The following is a 13,123-nucleotide window of genomic DNA, read 5'->3' on the forward strand; positions in this document are numbered from 1 at the left end:
AACTTTAACTATTGTACAGTAAACTATTGCTACCTCCTCCAGCCCTATATTTATTTTATATTTATATTATGTATATTCACTGTTTTTAATATGACTGTACACCGCCCCGAGTCCCTTTTGGGAGAGGGGCGGTCTAGAAATTAAATAAAAGTTAAAGTTAAAAGATATGTTGCCTGTGAGCCCCTCTAGCACACTGTTCAAAGATTAGTGTGGCTCTTAGCCTGGAAAAGGGTAACTTAATCCTAATACAGACAATGCTCAAATCCCAAAGAGATCTGGATTCAACCATCCTTTGGCCATGAAGCTCTCTGAGTTCACTTTGTTTCCCCCAAAATAAGACCCAACTGGAGAACAACCCCTAGCATTATTTTTCAGGATGTTCGTAATATAATCCCTACCACCAAAATAAGCCCCAGTTAAGATCATCAACCAGATGGATGCATTTACTATTGTATTTCCCCGAAAACAAGACCTAACCCAAAAATAAGTCCTAATGCATCTTTTGGAGCAAAAATTAATATAAGACCCAGTCTTATTTTCAGGGAAACACGATACTTTCCTATAGTTTGCAATGATTTGGTAACAGAACTGCCAATCAAAACACATTAACACAGAGTACTTCCCTCCCCCCCCCAATTTATATTTTTGGGGAGGTGGGAATTAAGGGGAGAGAGATTTGTGTGGGTTGGACGGAAGGTCAGATTCCGAGCCTAAGAAAACGTTCATCTCTCTGAGTGACATTAGATAAATTTGCAACTCTTAAAATGATTTAATAAAGTTAATGTTTAAACGAGGGATCCAATTAACCAAGTGACTGTGCAATTTTATACTTTTCCCAAGTTCTGCCTTCTCAAGTTACCACAGATGTATTTGGAGAAAATATGGAGAAAAAAGAACCTCTAAAGAAGGGAAGGGCATGATGGTATCAAAACCATTAAAACTCTTGCGTCTGTCTGTCTATTTGTTTGTAGCCTATGACTAAGCAAAATGGAGCATCACAGGGCAACCATTTTTAATCAGCATATCTCAAATGTTCTCACTTACAGAATGCAGCCAAAATTCAAGAGCCATGACTCACGTCGGATTGAAAGTTGCAAACTTCATCATTTCTAATGCTCCCTGACAGCTTCCTATAAGGAAAATTAATGGGGGGGGAAGCTGGCAAAAAGTTGGAAATCACTCCTGCTCCCACTGAGTTTTGCCTGCCCATCATTTTATGACTGTGTTGCTTAGCAATGGTCCCAATGACTGCCATTAAGCAAGGACTACCTGTAATACTTTCAGAATAATGATTCCTTAACATCATCTTGGAGGACCATTTAGCAACAAGGGCAGATAATCTTCCCAGAGGGATGCACTTTTTGACATTATTGGATGGGTGTCAGCAATATTAAGTTTTTTTTTTTAAAAAAAAACCACAACAACTGCAAAAGGAGCAGAGGGCTTTCTCCTGATCCAGATGGGACAACAGAGAAAGGCAGAGAAAAGCAGCGGCCAACCAGTATGATGTAACATACCAAAGCCGAGAGGTTGCCCTCCGATGCGAACCATCTTCCAGAGTTCTCCTGATGCGCTTGTAAACAACAGATTAGTAGGAAACCTAAACAGAGAAAAAATAGCAGAAAAAGAAGTATAAAAGCAATATATATAAGTAAATACAATCAATTCTAACAATCAATTCTGAATCAATAAGTCAATGGTAGCTGAGGGATGTCTACACATACCTATCTTTATCTATTTATCATGTATCTGTCTTTCGTCCATCCATCCATCCATCCATCCATCCATCCATCCATCTATCTATCATCTACCATCCTCTTTTTCAAAGGATTGTTTGGTTTAGTCCAGAAAGAGGCAATCTTTATGGACTGGAAGTAAGCCTATCTCAGGAAATGGCTGCCAAGAGAAACTTGTCTTTTTGTAAAATGGCTGTCTTGGTGGGCATGGCTAGTTATGAAACATCCATTTTTCAGAAGGTGGAGGAGCTCCTCGGAATACTCTCTATCTCATTCCAATCAATCAAATATTTATTACAGTTATAGATCAACATATATCCTACTCTAGGGAAACCTAAACACATTCTTGAAGATAAGTGTGATTCTAAAAGACTAGCATATTGACTCTGCCAGCAGCATGCATCTTTCTATTTTCTATTTATTTTTTAAAATAAAAGACCAAGAGAGTTATGGAGGCATCAAAAGATATTCCTGTAAAAAATGGTTATCTGAGGTTGGACCAAGAACCTCTTAATTATTCTGGGATTTTTTCCAGTCCCTTCTCGACAATGCACATAAAGACATCCAAAATCTTGACAAGTATTTCAGATTTGTTTCAGCTCTTACCTTTTCTGCGTCTGTACATCCATCACCAAAGAAATGTATCCCTCAATGAGAGAAAATGAGAAAAAACGAATGTGTTCAGAATCTTCATTGCTTGCCACTAAATCTTTTACTCTGGAGTAAAGACAAGAGGCAAAGAGAAGCGTGGTTAGGGCCCATTCAGCTTACGCAAAGTTTACTGGATATGGACGGTGGGTTGTCAAGTTACTGTTCCTAGTTATTATGGTTTGGAGATATATTATACTGGACTTTTTTCTCAGAGTCATAGAAAGTTGAGAGGAGTTTTTCTAAGCATCATTTCTCAAATTGTGAATCTGCAGCCACCACTGGATTTTAGCATTGCCTAGAAGGGTCCTATTGGTTCCTAGATAGCAGTTGAGAGAAGACACTCTAGGCCAGAGGTGACAAACTCGCTTTGTCATGGCGCGTCACGCGATATATCACAATTCCCCCCCACCCACTTTGCTAAACCGGATATGGCTGTGGCCAGCGTGTGCACTTCTGGCCTGTGGCCCATGAGTTTGACAGCCCTGCTCTAGGCAAATGGCCTGAAGATGTGATATTTTAAATAATAAAAAAAATATTATGCTTTACTTGAATTTAAACTTAAAGCATTGCCCTCACAAAATTAGATGAGGGCAATCTTTCAGTAATGATGATTTGATGCTCCAGCCTTCTTACTAGTAAGAGCCATTCAAGGATTTTTAACCTTTTCAACTATATCCCAGAATTAAGAAGTCTGAGAACCTATTTTCTGGACCACATTCCCTTGGTAACTATGGAGATTCTCAATCATCCTGGTCATAGTTGTTTCTTGGCTTTTTTTCCTTTGAAAAAGCTTTGCTTCTCATCCAACAAGACTGGTGAGGAATGGAAGTGTTCAGTAGTCCCAAAAAGATTCCAGACCCATTTATAATCTGATTCAGGGGACCCTGAGGGTACAGATAAACCCCCATGTTTTCTCACCAACCCAATAAAACAATTTGTTGGAATGTAATTGGACAAGTACAGGTAATTAAAGTGGGAGAGGGAGAAAGGGGAAAAGTTAACCGTATGCTTTGGGCGTGAAAACTCAGACCCGGCTTTGCTACGTTGCAACCAATTTGCCTTAGTAAAGCATACTTTCTTTCCTAAGAGCCTGACTTGGGACAGCTGACTGAATTTCAGTAAGACTACATGGTTAACGTATTGCAGCTTTATATGAAAAACAAAAACATGTAGCTGTGCCTTCCCTCTGAAGGGGTTGGATAACAACGCTTGCTGGCCGGGGATGACTGGAGCTGTAGTCCAAGAGGCACCAGGGCCAAGGGAAGGCTGGTTTAGTTTGAGGGCATATTTACTGAGGAAAGATCTAACTTCATCTCACTGCTATGAGAAATATTCTTAATGGGATTTAGATAAGCAAGTTTAGAACAGAAAATAACTCAGTCTGAACATACCCATTGGAGTAAAACATGACATCCATAAGGAGTGTAGCAACAGAGGGAAGGGTATCAGGGTCCAGGCTGGTGACACAGAACATGTTACTCGGACTGGAAAGGGGGTGGATGACAGGCCTTTGAACTGGAAGAAAGGGAGAGAGAGACAGCAAGGCTGAAAGCTTCATAATGAAAATAAAACTGCAGTATGGATTCCATCTTTCTAGCACCACTAGAAATACAATAATGCAAAGATTTTTTACAGAGACAAAACTAACATGACAGCGAACATTTTCTTGGCATGCTAGTTTTCTACACGCAACACAATGGCATTCAACCATCCCCATATCCTGGAGTTGCAAGACTAATGGCAGATTGCATGCAATGGCAACTTGCTTGTAATGCCAAAGATTGCAATCCTATGTGCCAAAGGAAAGCATCTTGAGGACTATAGGTCAGATGTATCTACTACAGGTAGTTCTTGACTTACAACCATAACTATGATCTCCTGCTCTGCTTTTCAGTGTATGGGTTGAGAAACAAGTTTGTCCTTGAAAAACCCTGTACAGGTATATCAACCCTTTCACCATCATTGCTATTGATAGTGGTAATAAAAAAGGTAGAATGTTGAGGAACATTTCTGAGTTGCAGAATTCATTATCCACTCATTTCTTCGACAGGCCCCAACAAGAAGAAAACTAACGACACCTTTCCAAAAAAGGAACACTAATTCTGCATCCCTTTGGAGGCAAGAGAAAGGAAGTGTTAAGAAGCTCTTTAAAAAAATAGTTGAAAAGTGGGACAGGAATGGGGGGAAAAAAACCATGTTCCTCTAGGCTACACCTAAATTCCAGGTTGGAATGACACAATCTTCAGTAAGGCATTTGATAAAGTAGACCATAACCTACTACTAGATAAAGTAGAAAAATGTGGGTTAGACAGCATCACCACCAGATGGATTCGTAACTGGCTGACCAACCGCACTCAACGTGTAGTCCTCAATGGAACTGCATCTACATGGAGGGAAGCATGCAGTGGAGTACCCCAAGGCTCTGTTTTAGGCCCAGTACTCTTCAACATCTTCATCAATGATTTGGATGAGGGTAAAATGAGTTGAAACATTATTGCAATTGTTGCTACAATGTAATTATTGGAAGTGATACAAAAGATGATTGAATATATTGATGATTGAATGTAAAAACAAAAGGTTGCCAATGTTTATTCAAATTTTGATGCCTTCTTTTTCATTTTTGTAAAAGTTGAGAGATTTGGGGGGATTTCTACTTTCCGCATGATGTAGCTGTCAAAATTTTCTATACCTATTTACCCTTTTCCTCAAAACATTTGTAAAAATCAATAAAAAATTTACAATAAAAAAATAATAATGATTTGGATGAGGAGATAAAGGGGGAACTCATCAAATTTGCAGATGATACCAAGCTGGCAGGAATAGCCAACACTCCAGAAGATAGGCTAAAGATACAGAAGGATCTTGACAAATTTGGACATTGGGCACTATCTAATAAAATGAAATTCAATGGTGAAAAGAGTAAGGTTCTACCTTTAGGCAAGAAGAACAAAATGCCCAGGTACAGTATAGGTGATACCTTACTCAGTAGTAGTAACTGTGAGAGGGATCTTGGGAGTCCTAGTGGACAACCATTTAAATATGAGCCAGCAGTGTGCAGCAGCTGCCAAAAAAAGCCAACACAGTTCTAGGCTGCATAAACAGAGAGATAGAATCAACCACTTTATAATGCCTTGGTAAGGCCACATTTGGAACACTGCATCCAGTTTTGGTCGACCTGATGTAAAAAAGATGTTGAGACGCTTAGTGCAGAGAATAGCAACAAAGATGATTAGGGGACTGGAAGATAAAACATGTAAAGAACGGTTGCTGGAACTGAGTATGTCTAGTTTGATGAAAAGAAGGACTAGAGGTGACATGATAGCAGTGTTCCAATATCTCAGGGGTTGCCACAAAGAAGAGGGAGTCGAACTGAATTTCTCAGAGGGAAGGCGTTGAAAAGCAGGGATTCTTAGGCACTTATCAAGGTGTTTGAAATATATTATCTCTCCTTAGGCAATCAGCTTTTGTGGGTTGGATGAGAAAAGAAGCCTTAGCCCTGAAGTGGGACAGTTGAAGAAGGCAAGGGAGTTCTTTACCCAGTTTTGGTTTCATAAATCCGTTGGTTATCCCAAGGTTATCGGCTGCCACAGTCTCCCCATTCACGACTCTGAGGATGGTGAACTCAGAAGCCAGGGTGTGAGTGACAAAGGCCAGATCCCGCTCGCGTACCTGAGGAGAAAAAAATTTAAAATCTCCTGAGAGGAACGAACATCATGTCAACTTTCAGGAATTTAACTCTTCCTCAATGGAATCCATTGATCTGGCATAGGAGCTGGGAGTTCTTGTAGATTACAAACATTTGCACTTTGTGTGTGAAAGCCATCACCAGACTGGGCTATGGAGGCCATGTTTGTATTACAAGTTTATTGCCCTGTTCCTATCTTTTTATTATTATCATGGATGGGTTGACATAAGATGCTCAACTCTGAGCTCTTCTTTAAAAAAAATACAGTGCTGCCTTCACACAGTATGTATGCTATGCCTGAATAATTACAAATATTGAACAATGCCTCTTCTTTGGGTCTCTTGAAATGTTTGACTGACCAGGTAAGACTTCTAAACTATTGATGAACTATTCTGCATTGAAGTAAGAGTTCAGAATTCTGAACTTCACAAACGACAACTAAGTAGGCCTTTCTCCAAAGCACTTCACGTGCCTTATTCACAATTACTTAGCAATCAAACCTTTCCTGTATTATTAAATTCCTTAAACCCGCTGTTCCAATTTTGCAATTGGTCAATGAATATTAAGCAAGAAATTTGTTGAATACACATATGATCATAGACTAGACTAAAATGAGGTGGAAGGGACCTTGGAGGTCTTCTAGTCCAATCCCCTGCTCAAGCAGGAGAACCTATACCATTTCAGATAAGTGGCTGTCTGGTCTCTTCTTAAAAACATCCAGTGATGGAGCGCCCATGATTTCTAAAGGCAATCTATTCTACTGGTTAATTGTCCTCATTGTTAGGAAGTTTGTCCTTAATTCCAGGTTGCTTCTCTCTTTGATTAGTTTCCAGCCATTGTTTCTTGTCCTGCTTGGAAACTAATCAAAGAGAAAAACAGCCTGGAACCAATAATGTGTCACAAAATATTGCAATACAAATGCTGATGCACAGCATTACGTCTTCCTACTTTTCTATTTCCAATTCCTGTTCTTAACCCACATCAAGTATTTTATTGCTACCAAGGGGTTTATTCCATTTTTCTACAAACAACCCTAATTTAGTGACTGCCTCATACAGTGACTGTTCAAAGTAGTAATGAAAAAGTAACTTCGTGCCCAATCCTTATATTTATGACTTTCACAGGTCTCTAAAGCAAAGGAAATCTGAAGTAAGATTACAACACAATCATGATTTCATTTAGCAACCACTTCACTTAAATGACCAAGCTGTTGGTCCCAATTGTGGTTGATAAATGAGGACTGTTTGTACTCAAAAAACACTCAGCATTCAATGCGTGAATATTTTTGTGTCCTTGCTCTGCATGATTGATATAAAATTAATGTAGTTTGTTGCTTGGAAATATAGTGTTTCATCTTTTTTATTAGAGAACATTTTTTTAAAAAGTGCTAAACATGGACTGGCAGCAGTTATTGTGGCCCACCAGCAGCCAGCGGAGCTGACAGCAGATTCGGACAGTGAGGAGGTTGGGGAGGAACATGGGCCAGTCCTGGAGTCTGGGGAAGGCTCTGTTGAGGGCTCTGTGTTGGAGGCAGAGAGGGGGCCAGAGCCGTATGCCAGTTATCAGCTGCCTTCAGAGTCAGACATCAGTGAGGCAGAAGAACAGCTGGAGCCTGTTCCCAGTGTGAGCCTACACAGAGCTGCCAGATGAAGGGAACAACTAAATAACAGGGGTTGACTTGGGAGTAAGGCCACAGGTGGACGATGAATGGCACCTCCAAGAGGAAATAAAAGAGGAGTGAAAGGGGAGAGGAGTTTGCAGGAGACATTTAGTTCGCTTAATTGCCTCGTGACTCTCCGAGACTCCCTGCCAAATTTTGCAGATATCAGGCTGTCAGTTCTGCAAGCCAGATAAAGTCTGTGACTGTAAATCCTCCCTTGAAAGACTTTGCTGTATGTAAATGAGCAGAATTCATGGTAAATTAATAAAAGGGGTTTTTGTGGGGACAAGGAATTTGCTTCATGCTTTCGGGAAGCCTAGGTCAGAACAGCAGTAAAGACATGATACATATTTGCAAAACACAAAAATGCATTGTCCTGCTTACTCAAAGAAATTGAGAAAGATCTAAAGGATAACAATACAAGATTCTAAACATTTAATCAACAATCACAGATTAACAGATGGTTTCAAAATGGGCGTGCTAATGTCTTATGGTTAAATTGCAATTCTGGTCAATTAGGGAAAAATGCAAACTGGTTTTCTGAGTCCAGAGGTTTGGCTCAGCTGAATTCAAGAAAACAACCAGCCGTGTCAAAACGTACCATGCAAATTATAATAATTTATCATGAATCCAAGGAAAAATCAATGGGAAAATAGCATGATAATTTAGCTTCACTCCTTCAAATGTGGGCTTAATTCTTATTAGGATGTCTATGGAGATTCTCAATCATCCAGGTCATGGATGTCCCAAAGTTGCTTTTCAAAAGATAATTTTCTTAATCCAGCTGCCTTTTGAAAAGCACCTGTTGGGACTCTTCTAAGGATCTTGGTTTAAAGAATGTGCCTTCTTCTCCTGGCATTTGTTCACCTCAAGTTTTCCTTACCAGAATAAAGTCTGTCTGATAGGTGGAGAGCATAAACACTGAGATATTCTGATTGGCTAGTGGAGCTATGACTGATTTGGCAATTTTGGTCACACCAATAGGCTGAGAGCCGGAGAAGCCACCTCCTCCCGAGACGACGTTGAGGGCCAACCATGTTGCATCGGCTACGCTCAAATGTTCTGATGAAGGGAGCTCTGAAACAGAAGGGTGAAAAAGCACAAAAAAACCACAATTTTATTTATTGCCTTTTAAGGAGAAGAACATAAGCACTGCCCTGTTGGATTGGACCTCTTGGCCTACCTATAATCATCTATTGTTATTTATGCTGCTGAGCGCCAATTTGGTCTAGCGTTTAAGGCACTAGGCTAGAAGCCAGGAGACTGAGAGTTCTAGTCCCGCCTTAGGCATGAAAGCCATCTGCATGACTTTGGGCCAATCACCAGGAGACTGAGAGTTCTAGTCCCGCCAGGCATGAAAGCCAGCTGGGTGACTTTGGGCCAATCACCAGGAGTTTGTGAGTTCTAGTCCCACTTTAGGCATGAAAGGCAGCTGGGTGACTTTGGGCCAATCACCAGGAGACTGAGAGTTCTAGTCCCACCTTAGGCATGAAAGCCAGCTGGGTGACTGGGGGCTAATCACCAGGAGACAGTGAGTTCCAGTTCCGCTGGATGAATTTGGGCCAGACATTCAATCTCAACTCATCTCATCTCACAGGGTTGTTGTTGTGGAGAAAGGAAGAGGAAGAAGGAATATTATTATAAAAATAATAAATGCAGGATAAAATTCTAATAAACAGATAAATGTTGGAATTATTTAACTGACAGAGTCCACTGCATACCCTTCCTACCTGACTGACATAATGGGATGAAGACGATTTTATCATGTAGCTCATAACCAACACTTTCAATTGAACCCAGAAGCAAAGCAGCTGTCAGGGTCCCAAATAGCATCCAAAAGTAAATCAGAGTCCAAGGCAAAGTATTGCTCAAAGTTCCAATTTATTAAGAGAGCCAATATTAGCACATCTGGGAAAACCCGAATCAGAAAGCTTCCTGGTTTTCCCCACCCAGTTGAAAGTTCAAGATCTTGCCCCACACCCACAAGTCCATCACATGGTCCAATCTTCCACTGCCATGCTGGCAGTTCCACCCATCCAGTTCTGGTCAGGTGCAGAGGTGCAGAGACAAAGGATGACCTTGGCTTTCTAGAAAGAATTTTGTTATGGCTACATAGAAAATAACTCCGTACAATCCCCCTCCCGTTTTCCCACAATAGAAAATGTATAGTAGAATAACAGAAAGTGTGGCAGGCCAAAGACATCCCCCCCCCCAAAAAAAAGATGGCTGCAGGCCTGACAGGAGCATCCAATGTTACTTGTGCAGTCGAGGTGTTATATATGCGCAATCCTTGGTGTACCCAAGATTGGCCAAATTGCTTTTGTAACAGCTGAAGCTTCCGGTTACTTTTCCAAGGGTAAATTAGAACAGCTTAGTTTAAACAGAAACAATTTTCTATTTATGGAAAGACAGACTTTTATTAAGTTCTGGAGCAAACAGGTTTGCATAAATATACATGCACACACGTTTTAGTGTGTTTCCTCTAACCTTCGGTTGCTGGATTGTAGTAAAAACAGAATTGATCCCACATGTTTGAGTCACGCACCCAGCATAAGAAAAGGGCTCCATAACTATTACCCAAACAGTAACGATTCAAGCATTAAGAGTCAATATTTACAAAGAAAACAAACTAAATTTAAATAATTTTGTATTTTCTCTGATCCTTATATTTTTAGCAACTTCCCTTATGAGCCCTGCATCCAAATCATGATTAAAATGTTTCCTTCTTTAAAAAAAAAAGGTCCAACACTTAAAACCATATTCTGCATTAGCTTCCTTGGATAGGTGGAAATTGATTACCTAACAACTTTCATTGAAAACACAAAAGTCAAAATGATATTCAATTTTCTCTTAGACGAATACTGCTAGGTTGTAAGCAGCCCAGAGTCTTTGTGGCTAGATGAGCAGCAAACAAATGTAATGAATAAATAAATGTGTCTTTATTTTGGTAATCAAAAAACAATGTATGAAATACATCCATAAGTATATATTTGCCTCAGTGGTGGGATTCAGCCAGTTCGCACCTATTCAGGAGAATCAGCTGTTAACTTTCTAAGCAGTTCAGGGAACCGGTTGTTGGAAGAAATCTCATTTTGTTTTTTTACACTTTACAGGGCTAATCCTGTAAGGAAGGCAGGAAGGAAACATTCTGGTGTTGTTTCTAGCCTAATCTTTCTTGCCCTGCTTACAGAAACTGCCTCTCCGGTTAACCCTTATTACATTGCAACAGCTAAGGTGAAGCGCCCGTCGACATGACTGACATTGAGTTGGCCACACCCACCCAGTCACATGACCACTGAGCCCCGCCTACCCAGCAGGTCATTAGGGCAGAGAACCGGTTATTAAATTATTTGAATCCCACCACTGATTTGCCTCCGTATGCAGAGGTGGGTTAATGCCAGTTCAGCTGAACCGGAAGTGGTGAGAGGCTCCACCCGCCCGCCTGGATGCTTCTATGCATGCACAGAAGCTTCTGCGTACGTGTAGAAGCATTATGCACGCGAGCGTGCATGCATGTGAGCAAACCGGTAGTAAACCGGTTAGCAACCTATCACTGTCTGTATGTATATGTTACAATTGGATTTTACAACTTCTGAAATCAAAGCTGGCTACCCTCTCATTTGCCTAGGCAGATGACATCTCCTAAACAAGGCGTCTATTATTAAAAGGAAAAAATAATAATAGAAAATGATTGAATTGCAATTTCTGGATACTGTTCTTGGCAGGCTTGATGGATGGAAAAGTACAATTCAGGTTTATAGTAAAACAAACAAAATTTAGAAAGTGATTAAGCGGAGCTGAGAATGACCTAATTGAAGTGTGGGTGGATTTTTGTGTTCAAGAGACTGTGAAATATATAGAGTACAAAAAGTGCCCTGAATTCCAAAGCACAGCATTACTGGATTGGGGGGTTCCAAATTGCAGAAGAATTTATTTAAAAAAGGAAGTAAACCACCAGGGTACTCAAATGCCTTTGGCGAGGGAGAGGGGGACTCCTGCTTGCCGTTTTTAATTGAACCAATAAATAAATAAAACTAATAAGAACACTGGAGCACCGCTTGAAACACCATTAGCATTGATAAATCAACCAATCTTGGATTGATTTGATTGTAATTTGTTTGTTTGACGGTCATGAGCCACCCAGAATTCGTGCGCGTTGAGCCCATGAGGGTTGAGCGGCATACAAAATTAAATAATTACACTGGCACAATCTTGATGTGGCCCTGGTATATTCTATCCATTCCATCCTTATTTCCTGCTATTCAAAATATGCTTGCTTTTCTAGTTTTCAAACCTGAATAATTACTATCCAAATGTATTAACTTTCATATGCCCGGGAAGAAACATGCAAGCATCAAAGCTAAAACTGTTTACTTAGCATGTAATATTCTATAGTATATTTAATTTTGGAGCATTAGTTCCCCTCCAGGACTTAAATTCTCAAGAGTTCATTGAAAAATGTAACACTTTCTAAGCAGTACAATAGTTTGGGGCTACATAATTTAGAAATGAATGAAAGAAATAACAGGTCAGCCAGACACAATACTACCCGGCAAGCTAATTTTTAAGAAAATATTTTGAAATGTACCCCATATATTTGGGTAATGCATACATTACATCTACTTGGTTCTATTATCTTATTTACATTGCTAACAAGAAATACTGAATTTTCTAGAACTGCACTGAAGCCATATAAATAATATAAGCATTTTTAATACCTCATAACTTTTGACACACATGGTGTACCTGCTTTGTGCAAACTTTAATTACAACCTTTTTTTTTTTTTGGTTATTATTTGTTGTTACATAAATCCTATTATGAATATCATGAATCTGAACTAAAGCAAACAACAGTGGCAACATTTAATAAGGGCTGTTTCACCCACACACTTATGTCACTTGATTAAATCAGCCCTGACAGCCAAATATGTGGACTAATTTCCTTGAAACATGACTAGTTTTATATATTTTCATGAGCTGCCAGCTAGGAAGTATAATGGAAACAGGTATTACAGAATAAGAACATGGGGGCAGGGGGGGGGGGCGGGAAGAGTGTATATACACAGATAGATAGTGCTCAACTTAAGTCATTCATTAGTGATTGTTCAAAGTTACGATAGCATTGAAAAAAGTGAATAACCGCAGTGGTTAGAGTGCAGTACTGCAGGCTACTTCTGCTGAATGCTGGCTGCCTGCAGTTTGGCAGTTCGATTCTCACCGGTTCAAGGTTGACTCAGCCTTCCATCCTTCTGAGGTGGGTAAAATGAGGACCCAGATTGTTTGGGCGCAAATATGCTGTCTCTGTAAACAGCTTAGGGCCGTAAAGCACTGTGAAGCGGTATGTAAGTCTGTGCTATTGCTAAGTGCTATCGCTTATGACCGGTTTTCACA

General features: G+C 40.0%; 1 protein-coding gene across 2 annotated transcripts in view; it reads right to left on the bottom strand.

Moving 5' to 3' along the window:
• CASTOR2 (cytosolic arginine sensor for mTORC1 subunit 2) overlaps positions 1–13,123 on the bottom strand; it is a 121,530-nt gene that overhangs the window by 15,039 nt on the left and 93,368 nt on the right. For both annotated transcript variants that reach the window (XM_081941435.1, XM_081941436.1), the window contains exons 3-7: positions 8,616–8,809; positions 5,924–6,056; positions 3,779–3,902; positions 2,343–2,453; positions 1,518–1,600 (exon numbers count right to left, since the gene is read on the bottom strand). In XM_081941435.1, the coding sequence (XP_081797561.1) occupies positions 1,518–1,600; positions 2,343–2,453; positions 3,779–3,902; positions 5,924–6,056; positions 8,616–8,809 (645 nt within the window). The remainder of the gene's footprint in view (positions 1–1,517; positions 1,601–2,342; positions 2,454–3,778; positions 3,903–5,923; positions 6,057–8,615; positions 8,810–13,123) is intronic.

Source organism: Natrix helvetica (assembly GCF_964273705.1).
Source record: "Natrix helvetica genome assembly, chromosome: 2".
In the NCBI taxonomy this organism is placed as follows: Eukaryota; Metazoa; Chordata; class Lepidosauria; order Squamata; family Natricidae; genus Natrix; species Natrix helvetica.